Source organism: Nerophis ophidion, linkage group LG06, assembly GCF_033978795.1.
Source record: "Nerophis ophidion isolate RoL-2023_Sa linkage group LG06, RoL_Noph_v1.0, whole genome shotgun sequence".
NCBI classification, from domain to species: Eukaryota; Metazoa; Chordata; class Actinopteri; order Syngnathiformes; family Syngnathidae; genus Nerophis; species Nerophis ophidion.
The window spans coordinates 21,154,669-21,175,656 of record NC_084616.1 but is presented as its reverse complement, the minus strand read 5'-3'; the positions used below and the strand labels follow the sequence as shown (position 1 = coordinate 21,175,656).

The 20,988-nt window shown below is 41.8% G+C and overlaps 1 protein-coding gene across 3 annotated transcripts in view; it reads right to left on the bottom strand.

Moving 5' to 3' along the window:
• tbc1d22b (TBC1 domain family, member 22B) overlaps positions 1 to 20,988 on the bottom strand; it is a 53,411-nt gene that overhangs the window by 17,230 nt on the left and 15,193 nt on the right. The window contains exons 2-9 of one of the 3 annotated variants that reach the window (XM_061902988.1): positions 18,487 to 18,543; positions 18,086 to 18,266; positions 17,866 to 17,968; positions 9,172 to 9,339; positions 9,024 to 9,094; positions 8,802 to 8,930; positions 2,790 to 2,855; positions 1,436 to 1,550 (exon numbers count right to left, since the gene is read on the bottom strand). In XM_061902988.1, the coding sequence (XP_061758972.1) occupies positions 1,436 to 1,550; positions 2,790 to 2,855; positions 8,802 to 8,930; positions 9,024 to 9,094; positions 9,172 to 9,339; positions 17,866 to 17,968; positions 18,086 to 18,266; positions 18,487 to 18,543 (890 nt within the window). Of the gene's footprint in view, positions 1 to 1,435; positions 1,551 to 2,789; positions 2,856 to 8,801; positions 8,931 to 9,023; positions 9,095 to 9,171; positions 9,340 to 17,865; positions 18,267 to 18,486; positions 18,544 to 20,988 lie in introns of all 3 variants that reach the window. The other 2 variants (XM_061902987.1, XM_061902989.1) reach the window with 2 other exon arrangements.

The following is a 20,988-nucleotide window of genomic DNA, read 5'->3' as shown; positions in this document are numbered from 1 at the left end:
GAACATTATCATAATTTCTGAAGAGTTAAAACCAATAAAAATCAGTTCCCTGTGGCTTATTTTATTTTTCAAAGTTTTTCTCAAAATTTTACCCATCACGGAATATCCCGAAAAACGGCTTCTGATTTCAACCGTTGTTATATCCACCCGTCGATTATCCTGTGACGTCACAGCGTGACCACACAGAAACAAACATGGATTGCAAAGAAAGGTATGGCGATATTAGCTCGGATTCAGACTCGGATTTCAGCGCTGTAAGCGATTCAACAGATTAGGCATGTATTGAAACGGATGGTTGGAGTGTGGAGGCAGGTAGCGAAAATGAAATTGAAGAAGAAACTGAAGCTATTGAGCCATATCACGACAGACAGCGGCACGGGAGGAAGCGAGGACAAATTCGGCAATCGCCTTCTAACCAACGATTGGTATGTGTTTGTTTGGCATTAAATGTGGGTGGAGGGAAAGGCTGGATGCAAATATAGCTACAAATGAGGCATAATGATGCAATGTGTACATACAGCTAGACTAAATAGCATGTTAGCGTCGATTAGCTTGCAGTCATGCTGTGACCAAACATGTCTGATTAGCACACTCCACATAAGTCAATAACATCAACAAAACTCGCCTTTGTGCATTCATGCACAGCGTAATAAGTTTGGTGGACAAAATGAGACAGAAAAATAAGTGGCATAAATCACGTCTTAGCCAACATATCCAGGGGGTTTACCTCGTTCGTCTGCGGGAAGAGACTGCCATCATCCCTGAATAGCTCGCACTACGGCAGATTCAGTGGTGGTCTATTTTCCAATATTTCAGCTTTTGTTGACTTTATTGTTGGAAATGCATCTGCTTTGAGTGTCGCAGGATATCCACACATTCTTGCCATCTCTGTCGTAGCATAGCTGTCGTCGGTAAAGTGTGCGGAACAAACGAGGGACTTTCGCATCTTTTGGCCACTAGTGCAACTTGAATCCGTCTCTGTTCGTGTTGTTACACCCTCCGACTACACACCAACGAGGCATGATGTCTCCAAGGGGCGGAAAACAGTCGAAAAAACGGAAAATAACAGAGCTGATTTGACTTGGTGCGTGTCATAAGATTGAGAAAATGGCGGATCGTTTCATGTTGTGACATCACGGGTGAAAGGTCATTGCTCCGACAGGCTATCAAATGAAAGGCGTTTAAATCGCCAAATTCACCCTTTTAGAGTTCGGAAATCGGTTAAAAAATCATATGGTCTTTTTTCTGCAATATCAAGGTATATATCGACGCTTACATAGGTCTGGTGATAATGTTCCCCTTTAACGGTATATTGTCATAATTCCTCGATAATTATCTGTGGGATATTTATCCTGCACCCCTAACGGAAAAAAACGAGTGGCAGAGGTAGGAAAGCACAACAATCAGTGGGCAGATTTTCCTCCTGGCAACTTACTGACAAACTCGGAGAGGAAGACAACAAAGAAGGGTGTGACCAGATCATTGATTCCTTGGACATAACCACTGGCCGGGTGTCGAATTGCCCAGATGAAGAGAATACGCTCAAACACCTGAAGGGGAGAGAGGTGACAAAACTACCTGTAGAAAGATCCTGATAAAGTTCTGGTCAAACATACGAAAGAATGTGTTAAACAACACCAATCACATTTACAGCAGCTCACACATACTTGAAAACTAGGGGTGTAACGGTACGTGTATTAGTATTGAACTGTTTCGGTACGAGGGCTTCGGTTCGGTTCGGAAGTGTACCGAACGAGTTTCCACATGGACATATTAGGTAGCGCACCGCAGGTTGTGTAAACAATGCAGAGCGAGGCACAACACACGGCAGGCTGGCAGTGAGCAGGCTACGACAACATGTAAAAGCCATAGCTGGAAGACCCTCCTGCCTCGTTAAGATCTCCCGTTTGGGAACACTTTGGCTGCGCGGTGCGATACAACAATGGAGGACGGCGGTTTGCCGACATCGTTGAGCAGCAGTAGGGTATGCTTCTGCCAACACGTCAAACATGCCAACTCCTTTGAAGCGTCACCACCGCATTTAAGCAGCCTCTCCTTGGCGAGTCAGGCAGGGCTGAAGCAATAACAAATGTTTTTATAGCAGCAGATTTAGGACCATCCATCCATCCATTTACTACCGCTTGTCCCGTTCGGGGTGGCATGGGGTTGCTGTATTGCATTAAAAACTAGATTTTGACCCACTTCTATGGTGGAAGAACAATAAGCCCATATATCCTCTTACTGCCAAGTTAGCCAGGCTGGGGGCAGTTTCATGTTGATGAACGTGGACCCTGACTTAAACAAGTTGAAAAACTTATTGGGGTGTTTGCATTCAGTGGTCAATTGTACGGAATATGCACTGTACTGTGCAATCTACTAATAAAAGTCTCAATCAATCAATCATTAAAAGCACTTTTTTAAAGAAACCATTCTGAGCTATCTTATTTAGTTTTTATTTTATATATGTTGACCACATTACCCTGGCAATGGAGCCTGTGTGTATATGTCTGTTATGCCAGTGTTTATGTATATTTTGTTTTTTTTTTACTGTACCGAAAATCAACCGTACCGTGACCTCTAAACCGAGGTACGTACCGAACCAAAATTTTAGTGTACCGTTACACCCTTATTGAAAACTAATGCATTCTAGTATGAAGCTTTTGAGGGCAAAGAAATCTAAAATCCAAAACCACATATTTAGAAGTTCTGTATTAAAGATGGCGTCTGTCACATGTTTGTTCACAATAAAAGGGTCAGAGAAGGTATTTTATTGCTTATTCAGGGGTTACCTCTTGCACAACAGGCTGCTGGAACAATGGAATGAGAGGGTTGGTCCTTGGAATGTCGATGTGAATCTACAGAAAGGGGACAAATTGATTTCCGGACTTCTATTTTATGTCTTAGCACAGTGGAACCCCGCAATACGAGTCCCTCGTTCTTCGGGATACGAGCCATCTCTCTGCTATTTGCGATGCTTGGTGTCACAAGCATTCCCACCACTAGTTGGCGTAGTCAACGTCATAGTCGACTGTAATATCCAACCAAGACATCCGCTCTTACTCGCGAGCATTAGCTTCTAGCTAAAGATGGACATACAGTCATGGCCAAAAATATTGGCACCCCTGCATTTCTGTCAGGTAATGCACCACTTCTCCCAGAAAATTGTTCAAAATTATTCACGTTTATTTATTTTGTTTGCATTGGAACAAAACAACCCCCCACCCCAAAAAAAAAAATAAATAAAAACATCTGATATTTTACACAGAACTCCAAAAATGGACTGGACACAATTATTGGCAACCCTAAACTTAATAGTTGGTAGCACACTCTTTGGAAAAAATAACTGAAATCAATCGCTTCCTGCTACCCTCAATGACTTTCTTACACCTTGCTATTAGATATTTTGGACCACTCTTTTTTTGTAAACGGCTTCAGGTCTCTCAGATTTGAAGGGTGCATTCTGCCCACTGCTGTTTTTAGATCTCTCACAGATATTCTATAGCAGAGGTCGGGAACCTTTTTGGCTGAGAGAGCCATGAAAGACAAATATTTTAAAAACGTATTTCCGTAAGAGCCATATTATATTTTTGTAATACTTTGATATGGGGAACATATTCACCATTAATTAGTTGCTCATTAACATGCAAATTCGTAACATATTGGCTCTTAATTAGTCATTTTTAAGTACTTATTAATGCCTTTTCTGCATGGCCTTATATTACAAGCAGTAAGCCATTAACTACGATCATAATATTTTATTAGAGCGTATCAAAACACGAATTGGTATGTCAGACTTAGCCCTGTCTTGGTTTAACTTTTATCTTACTGACAGGGTGAAGTGCGTCTCCCATAACAGTGTGACCTCGGACTATGTTAAGGTAACGTGTGGAGTTCCCCAAGGTTCAGTCCTTTGCCCTGCACTCTTCAGCATCTACATGCTGCCGCGGGTGACGTCATATGCAAATACAGTGTTGGCTTTCACTGTTATGCTGATGACACCAAACTCTACATGCCCCTAAAGCTGACCAACACGCCGGACTTTAGTCAGCTGGAGGCGTGTCTTAATGAAATTAAACAATGGATGTCCACTAACTTTTTGCAACTCAACGCCAAAAAAACGGAAATGCAGATTATCGGTCCTGCTAGACACCGACCTGTATTTAATAATACAACTGTAACATTTGACAACCAAATAATTAAACAAGGCGACTCGGTAAAGAATCTGGGTATTATCTTCGATCCAACTCTCTCCTTTGAGTCACACATTAAAAGCGTTACTAAAACGGCCTTCTTTCATCTCCGTAATATCGCTAAAATTAGCTCCATTTTGTCCGCTAACGACGCGGAGATCATTATCCATGCGTTTGTTACGTCTCGTTTCGACTACTGTACCGTATTATTTTCGGGTCTCCCCATGTCTAGCATTAAAAGATTACAGTGGGTACAAAATGTGGCTTTTGACAAGAACAAGAAAGTTTGATCATATTACGCCTACACTCGCTCACCTGCACTGGCTTCCTGTGCACTTAAAATGTGACTTTAAGGTTTTACTACTTATGTATAAAATACTACACGGTCTAGCTCCATCCTATCTTGCTGATTGTATTGTACCATATGTCCCAGCAAGAAATCTGCGTTCAAAGGACTCTGGCTTATTAGTGATTCCTAAAGTCCAAAAAAAGTCTGCGGGCTATAGAGCGTTTTCCATTCAGGCTCCAGTACTCTACAATGCCCTCCCGGTAACAGTTCAAGATGCTACCTCAGTAGAAGCATTTAAGTCTCACCTTAAAACTCATTTGTATACTCTAGCCTTTAAATAGACCTCCTTTTTGGACCAGTTGATCTGCCGCTTCTTTTCTTTTTCTCCTCTGTCCCCCCCTCCCTTGTGGAGGGGGTCCGGTCCGATGGCCATGGATGAAGTACTGGCTGTTCAGAGTCGGGACCCAGGATGGACCGCACGCCTGTGTGTCGGTTGGGGACATCTCTACGCTGCTGATCCGACTCCGCTTGGGATGGTTTCTTGTGGACGGGACTCTCGCTGCTGTCTTGGATCCGCTTTGAACTGAACTCTCGCGGCTGTGTTGTAGCCACTATGGATTGAACTTTCCCAGTATCATGTTAGACCCGCTCGACATCCATTGCTTTTGGTCCCCTGGGGGGGAGTTTTCCTTGCCCTTATGCGGGTTCTTCCGAGGATGTCGTAGTCGTAGTGGTTTTTGCAGTCCTTTGAGACATTTGTGATTTGGGGCTATATAAATAAAAATTGATTGATTGATTGAACTAAGAGTCTTCCCTAAATAACCTCAGAATTATTGCTTATTAGTAACCCTAACCCTTATATGGTCCCATAGTGTCCAAATAACTCTTAAGTCTTTGTTACTTAGAATATGTTCCCCATACTAAAGTGTTACCAATATTTTTTAACACTGAATACAACTAAATGTTTGCATTTTTAAGTTAGACTAACTTTTAGAGTATAATAAGTCTATTATTCTTTTTAATAACATTGTTATTCTGAAGCTAACAAATAATAAATAAAATACTTCTTACCATTAATGCAACTTCTTGGATTGATGGAATAAAACGCATGAGAATGTTTTTAATTTTGAACGTTATTTTTAACCTTGTGATTACCAGCCAAATTATTCATTACTTATCGTGTTAAGCAATGTCAGTTAAGATTTATCTGAGAGCCAGATGCAGTCACCAAAAGAGCCACATCAGGCTCTATAGCCGCAGGTTCCCTACCTCTGTTCTATAGTATTTCGAGCTGGACTCTTTGATGACCACTTCATAACTCTCCACCACTTCGTCTAATGCCATTTTGTTTGTGTTTTTAGAAGCATGCTTTGGGTTGTTGTCCTGCTGGAAGACCCATGACCTCTGACGGAGACCCGGCTTTCTGACACTGGGCCCTACATTATGCCCCAAAATTATTTCGTTGTCCTCAGATATCATGATGCCATGCACACAGTCAAGGCATCCAGTATCAGAAGCAGCAAAGCAACCCCAAAACATCAGTGAACCTCCACCATGTTTGACTGTATGAATGGTGTTCTTTTCTCTGAAGGCTTCATTTTGTTTTCTGTCAACAGTGTGATGATGTGCTTTACCAAAAATCTCCACTTTAGTCTCATCTGTCCACAGGACGTTCTCGCAGAAGGATTTTGGCTTCCTCAGGTAAGTTTTTGCAAACTCCAGTATTGCTTTTTTGTCTTTGTGTCAGCAGCTCCTGGGTCTCCTACCATAGCGTCCCTTTTCATTGAGATGGCGACGGATAGTGCGAGCTGACACTGTTGTAGCCTGTCTGCAGGTCAGTTTGAATTTGTTTGGATGTGGATCAAGGTTTTTTTATCCACAATTCTAACAATCCTTCGTTGTAGTCTTTCATCAATATTTATCTTCCGTCCTCATTCAGGGCGGTTAGCTTCATTTCCATGGGCTTTAAAGTTCTCGATGACATTGCGCACAGTAGACACAGGAACATTTAGATCTCTGGAGATTAACTTGTAGCCTTGATATTGTCCATGCTTTTCCACAATCTAGGTTCTCAAATCTTCAGAGAGTTCGCTGTTCTTCTTTCTTTTCTCCATGCTCCGTGTGGTACACACAACACAAAGGTTGAGTCAGCTTTTCTCCATTTGAACTGGCTGCAAGTGTGATTTCTATATTGCCAGCACCTGTTACTTGCTTCAGGGGAGTTTAAATACAAATTAAAAGAGCATCACATCCTTAGAACACAACTATTTCTTACAATTTTGAAAAGTTGCAGATAAATCTGTCCAGTCCATTTTTAAGTTAAAGTTAAAGTACCAATGATTGTCACACACACACTAGGTGTGGTGAAATTTGTCCTCTGCATTTGACCCATCTCCTTGTTCACCCCCTTGGAGGAGAGGGGAGCAGTGAGCAGCAGCGGTGGCAGCGCCCGGGAAACATTTTGATGATTTAACCCCTGATTGCAACTATTTATGCTGAGTGCCAAGCAGGGAGGTAATGGATCCCATTTTTATAGTCATTGGTATGACTCGGCCGGGGTTTGAACTCACAACCTACCGATCTCAGGGCGGACACTCTAACCACTAGGCCACTGAGTAGGTTCTGTGGTGTTGCGTTGTGTTGTTCCAATGCAAACTAAAGAAATAAACATGTGAATAGCAAAGCATTTGTAATTTCAATAATTTTCTGGGTGAAGTGGTACATTATCTGACAGAAATGGAGGGGTGCAAATATTTTTGGGCATGTCTGTAACTTAGTTTTTCCAAGCACTGGAAGGAGGAAGGTGAGTGTGAAAGGAGAATAAGAGGGTAGTATTCATTGAATTAAAGAAAAAAATAATCAAACACATGACAGTGTGCAGTGTCAGTGTATGCTTTGGTCATTGCATTTTATTTTCCATTAGGAAAAAGGAAAAAAAAACCAAAAAAAAAAACCAAATGATTAGAATTAAATTTTGAGATACAAAAAAAATTAATCGTAAAAACCAAAACCTATTTTTGAGTTGAAAAGCGACAGCTACAATTTTAAAAGAAGGTATAATTTTCTTTTTATATTTCATAACAAAAATTAAAATCACCAGTCAGCAAAAACAAAAAAAACGGACCAAAAACAGATGTTTTCTTATATTCTGACACCGGAACTGAAAATTACTATCGGATTGGCTTGTAGGAAAAAAAAAACTGTTTAGTACTTAATATTGCGTTTACATACAAAATAATATCAATCAATCAATGATTATTTATAGAGCCCTAAATCACTAGTGTCTCAAAGGTCTGCACAAACCACTACGACATCCTCGGTAGGCCGACATAAGGGCAAGGAAAACTCACACCCAGTGGGACGTCGGTGACAATGATGACTATGAGCAACCTTGGAGAGGACCCGCATATGTGGGCAACCCCCCCGCCCCCCTCTAGGGGACCGAAAGCAATGGATGTTGGGCGGGTCTAACATGATACTGTGAAAGTTCAATCCATAGTGGATCCAACACAGGTGCGAGAGTCCAGTCCAAAGCGGATCCAATATATGATCGATCATTGATAATCTGGTCTTTCCGACATGTTACATCACAAAACTTTTTTCCCTGAAGGCCAGTCTTGTATTTAAATAATACATTTGGGTTCTGGTGTCAGAATATGAAAAAACATGTTTTTTGTCCGTCTTTTTTTAAAATAATTTTGGTATAAAAATATGTAATGAAAATCTGTTTAGATCTCTTCGAACCGAAAAAAAAAAAAATTCAGTTTGGTCTGTCAGTTTTCACCTTTTTCAGTTTATATTTTTGTATTCAAAAACACAATTCTGATAAACAAAGTTGTATATATTTTTTTTAAATTCTCATTCATGATACGAAGATTGAACGACCAAAACATACGCCGAGCATAGCTCTGCTAGTCTGCACCATGCGGCGAACCAAGGATTTTAAAATAATATCTAACTATTTATCCATGAAAATATGGTGAAGCTGCTGATGGTGTGTTTGACAGAGACTGTAGAAGTCCACTCTCCAAGGTGTATATTATTTGATTCCTCCACAAAACTACTGTACTTGCTTCTGCTACATTCTAAAGTATTATTTTTATACAATATTTGTTAACTTAAAATCATTTGTACTGTTTGAAAGGCATGTTGAAATTGTGATGCTTTGGTATGCCAAGCACCGATTAAATTAATTTGACCTAATTTCAAGGAGCAACAGTGTTACGCAATACGAGTCGCTGCGTCATAGAACCAACTAAACCCGCATCCCGAGGTGCCACTGCATTTTTTTTTTGTTAGCTACGCGTAGTCTGTAAAATCACCTGTCGGTACGTGTCTTTGTAGTGCTCATCTGTTCTGGAGTGGTAATATTGCACAATGAAGCCAAAGTATTCCTCCCGCTTCCTTTTGAGCACCAGCTCCCGACGCTCCTTGTTGGCCGGCAGGTAACCCTGTTGGGGAGCGGAGAGGAGCGCTGAAGGCAACATGGACTGAGTTGGAATAAAATATGCAACAACTTCACAACCACCGGTAATGAAACTTACGGAAAGGAGCCTCCATGTGATTGGACGGACCTCCCTGGGTATACCTGACCAGCTGTGCTTACGGAGCTCCTCTGAAAGCCATCACGTCATACACTGTGAGCACCGTCGCTGCTAACAGTACCAAATGTTGGTGTCTGCCGTGTCCTACCTAGGTCAGTGTTGGCACTCGCGAGCAGCTGCCGGAATTTGTCCAGTCGGCTCTTCTCCCTCACCGTCATGGGAGGGGCCCCCGATGCGTTCTGGTCCGAAATGCGCGCCACAAGCGGGATAGTGGGTCGAACCGGGAGAGACTGCTGTTTCTGCAGCGTGGAGCGAACTGTGGAAGAACGGACGAGCAAATTGGGAATGTCATTGGGCTGAACTGTAATGATGTGCTATCAGAGAGCATGTGAGAAGGGAATAAACTGTAATGATGTGTTATCAGAGAGCATGTGTGAGGCACAGCTTTGGGAGCAAAGTCAACTTCATACACTCAATCACTATTTAGATTTCGATAAAACTATCGATATCTATTGCAATACACATGTAATCAATGGCAAAAAAAACACTTTTGATAAAATGTTCAATATTTATTTTTCTTCTTAATCAGAAGAAAGCGGAAGTAGCAGAACAAGGTTGGTTGCATGAACAAAGGCACTCTGGTAACCGAGCAACGCAGGAAGTGATCACTGATCAGTTAGAGCAGTGGTTCTCAACCCTTTTTCAGTGATGTACCCCCTGTGAACATTGTTTTAATTCAGGTACCCCCTAATCAGAGCAAAGCATTTTTGGTTGAAAAAAAGAGATAAAGAAGTAAAATACAGCACTATGTCATCAGTTTCTGATTTATTAAATTGTATAACAGTGCAAAATGTTGCTCATTTGTAGTGGTCTTTCTTGAACTATTTGGAAAAAAAATGTAAAAATAACAAAAAACTTGTTGAAAAATAAACAAGTGATTCAATTATAAATAAAGATTTCTACACATAGAAGTAATCATAAACTTAAAGTGCCCTCTTTGGGGATTGTAAGAGAGATCCATCTGGATTCATGAACTTCATTCTAAACATTTTTTCACAAAAAAAATAAATCTTTAACATCAATATTTATGGAACATGTCCACAAAAAAATCTAGCTGTCAACACTGAATATTGCATTTCTTTTCACAGTTTATGAACTTACATTCATATTTGTTGAAGTATTATTCAATAAATATATTTATAAAGGATTTTTGAATTGTTGCTATTTTTAGAAATTTTCAAAAAAATCTCACGTACCCCTTGGCATACCTTCAAGTACCCCCATTTGAGAACCACTGAGTTAGAGTGACACGCTAACAGCCAATCAGGCGACAGCATCAACTATCTGGTTTGGTTGATTCTTTGCACGGAGTGAGAAGTGGCAGTCAAAATTAAGAAAGAGTAGATAAAGGTTTCTTTCAAGTATCCTATAAGGAATGGCTAAGCACGCACACACACACACACACACACACACACACACACACACACACACACACACACCTAACGGGACGACAAAAGAAGCCAAAGCTTCCATATAAAGTAGGGAAGATCAATCTAGATGTTGATACTATCGATACCTAGTATAGTATCGGTATATAAATGATGATAAAGTTATTTCACTGATAGTTTTAATTTTGTTTTTTTTAATATTTCTTGTTCTCATTTTTACACAATCCTATTTTAGTGTTTTTTGTTATTGTTCACAAAGTGAGGAAGTACATCTCTGATACAAGAAGGCTTTGAGGGCAAACCCAATTGATTTAAATAGGAGCCAATACAATTTTTTGTTTACTTATTGTGCACTAGTCACTTTATTTTGTTAAAAAAAATACGTGAAGTGAATGTGAAGTGAATTATATTCACCGTATTTTTCGGACTATAAGTCGCCGTTTTTTTTTCATAGTTTGGCCAGGGGTGCGACTTATACTCAGGAGTGACTTACGTGTGAACTTATTAACACATTACCGTAAAATATCAAATATTATTATTTAGCTCATTCACGTAAGAGACTAGACATATAAAATGTCATCGGATTTAGCGATTAGGAGTGACAGATTGTTCGGTAAACGTATAGAATGTTCTATATTTTATAGTTATTTGAATGACTCTTACCATAATATGTTACGTCAACATACCAGGCCCCTTCTCAGTTGGTTATTTATGCGCCATATAACGTACACTTATTCAGCCTGTTGTTCACTATTCTTTATTTATTTTAAATTGCCTTTCAAATGTCTATTCTTGGTGTTGGGTTTTATCAAATAAATTTCCCCCAAAAATGTGACTTATACTCCAGTGCGACTTATTTATGTTTTTTTTCTTATTCATTATGCATTTTCGGCAGGTGCGACTTATACTTGGAAAAATACGGTATATAGCGCTTTTCTCTAGTGACTCAAATCGCTTTCATATAGTGAAAGCCAATAATCTAAGTTACATTTAAACCAGTGTGGGTGGCACTGGGAGCAGGTGGGTAAAGTGTCTTGCTCAAAGACAACGGTAGTGACTAGGATGGTGTAAGCGGGGATCGAACCTGGAACCCTCTAGTTGCTGGCGCGGCTGCTCTACCAACCGAGCTATGCCACCCATGTAACATTAAATACCTCACATTCATTACATAATCGTACAGTGCTGGGTGATGAAACAATATCAATACAGATTGTGATAAACATGTATAAAAATGCATTTGATAACTGTTTGATCATTTTTTTCTGTTTTTGTTTGGAAGAAATCGGAAGTATGAAAGCAAGGTTGGTTGCATGAACAAAGGCACTCTTTCTCTGGTGACCGGGCAACGCAGGAAGTGATGAGTGACCAGTGGGAGTGACACGCTAACAGCCAATTGAGTGACAGTATCAACAATCAACTGTGGTGGATTGTTTGCATGGAGTGAGAAGAGAAAGTCAAAATTAAGAAACGGTGCAAAAAACAGAAGTCACCGAGACAGGTTTTGGATTTTTTTCAATAGGGACCGTAGTCAGACCAATCCATCCATCCATTTTCTACCGCTTATTCCCTTTCGGGGTCGCGGGGGGGCGCTGGCGCCTATCTCAGCTACAATCGGGCGGAAGGCAGGGTACACTCTGGACAAGACGCCACCTCATCGCAGGGCCAACACAGATAGACAGACAACATTCACACTCACATTCACACACTAGGGCCAATTTAGTGTTGCCAATCAACCTATCCCCAGGTGCATGTCTTTGGAAGTGGGAGGAAGCCGGAGTACCCGGAGGGAACCCACGCATTCACGGGGAGAACATGCAAACTCCACACAGAAAGATCCCGAGCCTGGATTTGAACCCAGGATTGCAGGAACTTCGTATTGTGAGGCAGACGCACTAACCCCTCTGCCACCGTGAAGCCCAGTCAGACCAATGTGGTTTGTAAATGATGCAAGGCAAGACCGCTAATATCACACCACCCTTGCCGCGCTCGCCCTTTAGAACACAGCTGTAACTTCCTGCCACTAAACCTGCAGAAAATAGTTCTTCTCAGGTTTATCCATGTTTACATTTTCACACTTTGCACTATTTTCTTACACTTTATGAAGCATTTCTTAAATATTCATGATTTTTAAGACCTTATTGTTAAAGGCCCACTGAAACCCACTACTACCAACCACGCAGTCTGATAGTTTATATATCAATGATGAAATATTAACATTGCAACACATGCCAATACGGCCTTTTTAGTTTACTAAATTGCAATTTTAAATTTTCCGGGAGTTTTTTCTTGAAAACATCGCGTAATGATGACGTTTACGCTTGATGTCACGGACTGTTAGGAAATATTAGCGCTGCGCACACACACAGCTAAAAGTCGACTGCTTTAACCGCATAATTACACAGTATTTTGGAGATCTGTGTTGCTGAATCCTTTGGAATTTGTTCAATTAATATTGGACAAGTCAAAGTAGAAAGATGGAGTTGGGAAGCTTTAGCCTTTAGCCCCACAAACACACAGTGATTCCTTGTTTAAAATTCACGGAGGTGAAACTTTACAATGATCAGAGCGAACATGGATCCCAACCGAATGTCAACCAGCAGGTTTCGGTGAGAAAATTGTCGTAAAAAGTCGCTTCTTACCGGAGATCAGCTGAGCTTGTGCCGCCCATAAAGCTGCCGTCGACTTCCCTGAGACACTGCGCGTCAACACACCCGTGGACACACACCTCCGACTATCAGGTACTGTTAAACTCACTAAAACACTAGCAACACAATAGAAAGATAAGGGATTTCCCAGAATTATCCTAGTAAATGTGACTAAAAACATCCGAATCCGTCCCAATGCAATCGCGTTTTTTTTTTCTAGTCCGTCGCTATCAATATCCGCAAACACGAATCTTTCATCCTCGCTCAAATTAATGGGGAAATTGTCGTTTTCTCGGTCCGAATAGCTGTTTTTGTTGGAGGCTCCCATTAAAAACAATGTGAAGATGTGAGGAGACCTCAACATGTGACGTCATCGTCTGCGACTTCCGTTAGAGGCAGGGCTTTTCTGTTAGCAAACAAAAGTTGCAAACTTTATTGTGGATGTTCTCTACTAAATCCTTTCAGCAAAAATATGGCAATATCGCGAAATGATCAAGTTTGACACATAGAATGGACCTGCGCTCCCCGTTTAAATAAGAAAATCTCATTTCAGTAGGCCTTTAAGAGTTCAATGTGATTTTAATATTTTGTTTGTATTGAGTGTTTTCCATGCTTGTGTTGACATTTCCTTTCTGCCTTGATAGCTGAAGGCATAATAATCAGAAGAAGGCCTTGTCCTTATTTTCCTTAGGTCATTAAAAATGTTAATAATTATCACTATCGACCAATATATTAATAATGTTTAAACAATTACTGCATAACAAAAAATCCTTTCCATAGTTAAATAAGAATAACAGGGCAAATTAATGTTACACAGCTGTTATTTCCTCACACTAAACCTGCAGAAAACAGTTCTCAGGTTTCTCAATGTTTACATTTTCACACTTTGCATTATTTTTTTTACACTTTATGAAGCATTTCTTACATATTCATGACTATTACGAGCTTATTGTTAAGTGTTCAATATGATTTTACTATTTTGTTGACATTGTGTGTTTTCATGCTTGTGTTGACATTTCCTTCCTGCCTTAATAGCTGTGGGATTATAATCACAGGAAGTTTACATAAAAAAAGTATATATTTCATAAATTGTTCTACTTCTTATTTTTCTCTTGGTCCTAATACATTTTAATAATTATCGACACCAAGATCATGCAACCAACCTTGCCTCGCAACATTAGTTTTTTTCAGACAAAGAAAAAATAACATCATAGAATTTTTTTATTAAACATATTTTTTATTGATATAGATTAATTTACCTTATTTTCCGGACCATAGGGCTCACTGGATTATAAAGTGCAATGCCGATCAATGGTGTATTTTCGATCTGTTTTCATATATAAGGCACATCGGATTATACGGCTCTTTAAAAGAGTCCCATCATTATTATTTATTTCTAAATAGAAAACACTTTCTTGTGGTATACATAACATGTAATGGTGGTTCTTTGGTCAAAATGTTGCATAGATTATGTTTTATATACAATATTCAAGCCGCTTTTTGACAGTCGCTTCCGGATGTGCCGTTTTGTGGGCGGTTTTATTTACGTGGCTCACCTTCGACTGCGTTTTCTACCCGTCATCTTTGTTGTAGCGGTGTAGCGTGCAAGGACTGAGTGGAAGAAGAGTCAAAAGATAGAGCTAACTGTTTTAATGACATTTACACTTGACTTAATTCAATAACGGAGCAGCATCTCCTCATCTGGAAACAACAACAACAAGAAAAAACGTCTGACCGGAACTTTCTAATAACTAAAGTTCCTTGGGTGGATAATTAAAAAACTCACTACGGTACGTTTTATCATTTTCATGGCGAGTTTACTGACGGATATAAGTAAGAACTTTACACTACTTTAGATTAGAAATGGCAACAGCGTAGGATAAATGTCCCATAACAAGACGATAGAGAAAAAGAAGAAGCTTTTTGACTACATGTCTCCACGGACTACAAAGGCAGATGCGCAAAACAAAATGCCAGATAATATGTCTTACCTTATACACACACCAGAATAATACTCGTATGTTTAATGCGCCGACAGTCCATCAAGCGGTGCGGCTTCATAGCTTACAAAAGTCGTAAAAAAACGTTTTGATAGATTTTTGAGGGCCGTGTGTAATGTTCTACATTTTCAATGGAACGTTTAAAATGTGGGTGTTGTTCACTTGAGTCATACTGCCGTCATATTGCAGTCTACACGTATCTCTTATGTTTGACTGCCATCCACTAGTCTGCAAGCAAAACCAGAATTTATTTCGTACTTTGGGCGCACCGGGTTACAAAGCGCAGTTTTACGATTTGAGGGAAAAAAAAGGATTTTAAGTATATTATATATATATTATATATACATATAGCCATATATATATAGCCATGGAAAACGACTTCCGGACGGCTTCGAAGCGATTCTGGACCACCGTCCGCCGCCTCAGGAAGGGGAAGCAGTGCACTATCAACACCGTGTATGGTGCGGATGGTGTTCTGCTGACCTCGACTGCGGATGTTGTGGATAGGTGGAAGGAATACTTCGAAGACCTCCTCAATCCCACCAACACGTCTTCCTATGAGGAAGCAGTGCCTGGGGAATCTGTGGTGGACTCTCCTATTTCTGGGGCTGAGGTCGCTGAGGTAGTTAAAAAGCTCCTCGGTGGCAAGGCCCCAGGGGTGGACGAGATCCGCCCGGAGTTCCTTAAGGCTCTGGATGCTGTGGGGCTGTCTTGGTTGACAAGACTTTGCAGCATCGCGTGGACATCGGGGGCGGTACCTCTGGATTGGCAGACCGGGGTGGTGGTTCCTCTCTTTAAGAAGGGGGACCGGAGGGTGTGTTCCAACTATTGTGGGATCACACTCCTCAGCCTTCCCGGTAAGGTTTATTCAGGTGTACTGGAGAGGAGGCTACGTCGGATGGTCGAACCTCGGATTCAGGAGGAACAGTGTGGTTTTCGTCCTGGTCGTGGAACTGTGGACCAGCTCTATACTCTCGGCAGGGTTCTTGAGGGTGCATGGGAGTTTGCCCAACCAGTCTACATGTGCTTTGTGGACTTGGAGAAGGCATTCGACCGTGTCCCTCGGGAAGTCCTGTGGGGAGTGCTCAGAGAGTATGGGGTATCGGACTGTCTTATTGTGGCGGTCCGTTCCCTGTACGATCAGTGCCAGAGCTTGGTCCACATTGCCGGCAGTAAGTCGAACACATTTCCAGTGAGGGTTGGACTCCGCCAAGGCTGTCCTTTGTCACCGATTCTGTTCATAACTTTTATGGACAGAATTTCTAGGCGCAGTCAAGGCGTTGAGGGGTTCCGGTTTGGTAGCCGCAGGATTAGGTCTCTGCTTTTTGCAGATGATGTGGTCCTGATGGCTTCATCTGACCGGGATCTTCAGCTCTCGCTGGATCGGTTCGCAGCCGAGTGTGAAGCGACCGGAATGAGAATCAGCACCTCCAAGTCTGAGTCCATGGTTCTCGCCCGGAAAAGGGTGGAGTGCCATCTCCGGGTTGGGGAGGAGACCCTGCCCCAAGTGGAGGAGTTCAAGCACCTAGGAGTCTTGTTCACGAGTGAGGGAAGAGTGGATCGTGAGATCGACAGGCGGATCGGTGCGGCGTCTTCAGTAATGCGGACGTTGTACCGATCCGTTGTGGTGAAGAAGGAACTGAGCCGGAAGGCAAAGCTCTCAATTTACCGGTCGATCTACGTTCCCATCCTCACCTATGGTCATGAGCTTTGGGTCATGACCGAAAGGATAAGATCACGGGTACAAGCGGCCGAAATGAGTTTCCTCCGCCGTGTGGCGGGGCTCTCCCTTAGAGATAGGGTGAGAAGCTCTGCCATCTGGGAGGGACTCAAAGTAAAGCCGCTGCTCCTTCACATCGAGAGGAGCCAGATGAGTTGGTTCGGGCATCTGGTCAGGATGCCACCCGAACGCCTCCCTAGGGAGGTGTTTAGGGCACGTCCAACCGGTAGGAGGCCACGGGGAAGACCCAGGACACGTTGGGAAGACTATGTCTCCCGGCTGGCCTGGGAACGCCTCGGGATCCCCCGGGAAGAGCTAGACGAAGTGGCTGGGAAGAGGGAAGTCTGGGTTTCCCTGCTTAGGCTGTTGCCCCCGCGACCCGACCTCGGATAAGCGGAAGATGATGGATGGATGGATGGATATATATACATATACATATATATGTCAGGTTTGTACCTGACAGTTTGGTCATGTTTTAGTTTTTCCTCTGAGTTTGTCTCATTTCCTGTCAGCGCTCTTATTTTGGTTGTTTCCTGTTTTTTCCCTGAGCGCTGTTTCCCTCAGCTGCGGCTGATTGGCACCTGGGCACACTTGGTGTCAATCAGCCCGCTCCTATTTGAACCCGTTTTGTCTTCCAGTCAAGGCTGGATTATTGTTGTGTATTGTCGCTTCTGTATTGTCGCTCCTGACGTGTCGTTGCAGCGGAGCGGTAAGCTATATTTGGTAGCTTTGTGTAGCTTACTGTCTTTTGTTCCCTGCTTCCAGTTTTGTTTGTTCATAGCCTAGTTTGTTTTCTGCCTCATGTGCGCTTTTTGTTTGTACCCTTTTGGTTTGTTTTTGTCTTAGTGTTTAATTAAATCATGTTTTTCTGCAAAATGCCTCCCTCCTTCTCTGCATCTTGGGGTTCGTCAACAACAAACTTTGAATATATATATATATATATATATATATATATATATATCGCCCAGCCTTAAGTTTCTCACAGGGTAGTCACGCAGCTGGACCTTCAGAACTATGTTTGTCTCCTACCTGAGGACGAGCTGAGGTGCACCTCGCTGTTGGACTTGACAACTTTGCCGTTGACATGCTCGTGCTTCGTGTCCTCCCCTGTCAAGTGTGACATTCCTCCATGCTGCTCAGCAGAAAAGACAACGCACAAATTTCCCTTAGATGTGGATAATTGTTGTGGGATTTCTTGTACTACCTCTTTAAATGCTTTAAAAACAATAAGTGAGGGTGAAGTAGCTACCTGTTTTGGAGTGAACCCGGAGGGCAGGGTAGAGCAGAGGACGGGGCCTCCAAAGAAATCATCATCTTCCTGGTCGTCGTCAATGTCCCAGGCATCGTTTGTACTGCGGGCAAACTCGTGGAAGCTTGACGTCTTTTTAGACTTCGGATTGTTGAACTTCAGCTTGGTGTCTTTGGGGTACCTGCATCAGCAAAGGGAAACAAGCGGTAGGAAAACAAACAATTGGTTTTTGAATAGACAGGTGGCGTGGGGGTGGAATAGGACAAACAACATAAAATGGGGACATAAATGTCGGAAAAATCAAGCGGGAAATGATCTGGCTACAGACCAAACCAAAGTAACAAATGAAATGCATCCATGCGGACAAGGCAACATGCAGTCTCAGGCCTGTGAGCACTTACAAGCGTCGCAGTCGCGGATCCAGAGGAGGATGCTGTGCTCCATAAACAGGCTGCACACTGAAGAAGACCACATGTCAACTACAACTTCAGAACTACCTCTTCTTTCCCCGTGCTGGCACCAGCCGTTCATGAGGGCTTCGCCTACATTGTCATTTAGCAAGGCACATTTCCACTCTGCCCAATACTCCTTACATTTTTGGATTTTATTCTTTGCTGGATACAGAGAGAAACAGTAACACTTAAAGAAACTGTCCAACATCTTTTTCAGTTCCAAACCTCAAAAAGTCCAAGGTAAAAAGCAGAAAATCCACACACTTCGGAATTAGGGAGGTCATGATTACTAGTATTAATGATAAAAAATAGGGGTGTAACGGTACGTGTATTTGTATTGATCCGTTTTGGTACGGGGGTGTACCGAACGAGTTTCTAAGCTAAAGTCTTAACAAGCTGCTTTGCTTCTTCTGCCTCTGTTCAGCACCCAACATTGTCCCACCCACACAACCATCTAATTGGTTACATATATAGCGGTAACAGCCAATCAGCAGTGTGCATTCAGAGCAGTAACAGCCAATCAGCAGTGCGTATTCAGGGCGCATGTAGTAAATGCTTCAGCGTCGAACAGATAAGTGTTTAGCAGGTGAGCATAAGGCAGTGTACGCTCCCCAAATGATAATAAACACCTCCAAGTCAACTACTCCCAACATCACTATGAGCCCGTTGACGTTCTAGAAACTTAATCTGCAGTTCAGCTCGCTCGCAGTTCTGGCTTGAGATGAAGGCTAATTAGCTTTTAGCGTAACCTTAGCTCATTTTGCGGTGTGTGTGTGTTTTACAGACAGAAAAGCTTTGAATGGCAGAGTCCCTGCTATCACATGTTGATAAAAAAAATAACATTTACATAATGAAAATCAACTACAGGCTTCCCAAATGCTGTGAAAAATTAAGCATGACGAGTTGACTTGAAATGTTGCACTTTTTATATGTAGAAGAAAAGTTGTGTCATTTTATTTAATCTGAGCAACAATTTGAGGCAGTTTGATGTTGATTAATGTGGGCAGAATTATTATAGTGTTCCAGATGTTGTTTTCTTACGGTATCGAAAATTAACCAAACTGTGACCTCCAAACCGAGGTACGTACCGAACGGAGATTTTTGTGTTCCATTACACCCCTACCGTAAAACTAACAACATTGGACGTCATGTGCAATTCCACAGTATAAAAAAGTGTAACGTAATTTCTGGACCATAGGGCACATTGGATTATAAGGCCCACTGCCGAAGAGCAGGTCTACTGCTCAGTGGCCTAGTGGTTAGAGTGTCCGCCCTGAGATTGGTATGTTGTGTGGTCAAACCCCGGCCGAGTCATACCAAAGACAATAAAAATGTGAACCATTACCTCCCTGCTTGGCACTCAGCATCAAGGGTTGGAATTGGGAGTTATATCACCAAAATGATTCCCGGGCGCGGCCACCACTGCCGCTCACTGCTCCCCTCCCCTGGGTCAAATGAGGATTATCTCACCGCACCTAGTGTGTGTGACGATCCATTGGTACTTTAACTTTTTATTCCGGTCTTTTTTCATACAAAGGTTGCACCAGGTTATAAGGCGCATTAAAGGGGTCATATTATTATTATTATTATTATTTTCTAAATTGAAAACACTTCCTTGTGGTCTACATAACATGTAATAGTGGTTCCTTGATCAAAATTTTGACTAAATTATGTTTTACAGACCATCTTCAAGTCGCTTTCTGACGGTTGCTTCAGAATGCGCCGTTTTATTTACGTGGCTAACCATCGACAGCGTCTTCTCCCAGTCATCTCCCAGTCGGTGTAGCGTGCAAGGACAGGAGTGGAAGAAGTGTCAAAAGATGGAGCCAACTGTTTTAATGACATTCAGACTTTATTTAAATCAATAACGGAGCACCATCTCCTCATCTTTGGCTCACTAGTGCAACAACGCTGTGAAAAACTGTCTGACCGGAACTCTCTATTAACTAAAGTTATTATGTAAATAATGTAGTGCTTTCATAGCGAGATATAAGTTAAAACTTTACGCTACTTTATATTAGCAACAACAGAGGGTGATTCCCCATAAAAAGAAGACAGCGAAAAAGAAGAAGCTTATCGACTACGGCATCAGCACGGACCACAGTTGCGGACGTACGCACATTTTCAGGACTTATGCAGATCTCAAATACACATCAGCAGGTTCCATAAGGTAAGAAAAGTAGGTTTTGCATAATATTGTGAAACAAAACGCCAGATAATATGTCTGCTAATGGGTGCCATTTTACGGCCCTTGTACACACACCCTAGTAATACTTGTAACTGACTACGGTAGCCGTAATGGGCCAACAATCCATCAAGTGGTGGGGCTTGAAAGTCATACTAAAACATTTTGACAGATTTTTGAGTGCCGTGTGTAATGTTCTTTATTTTCAATGGAACATTTAAAGATTTGGTGTTGTTTACTGGCGTCGTATTGCAGTCTACATGTAT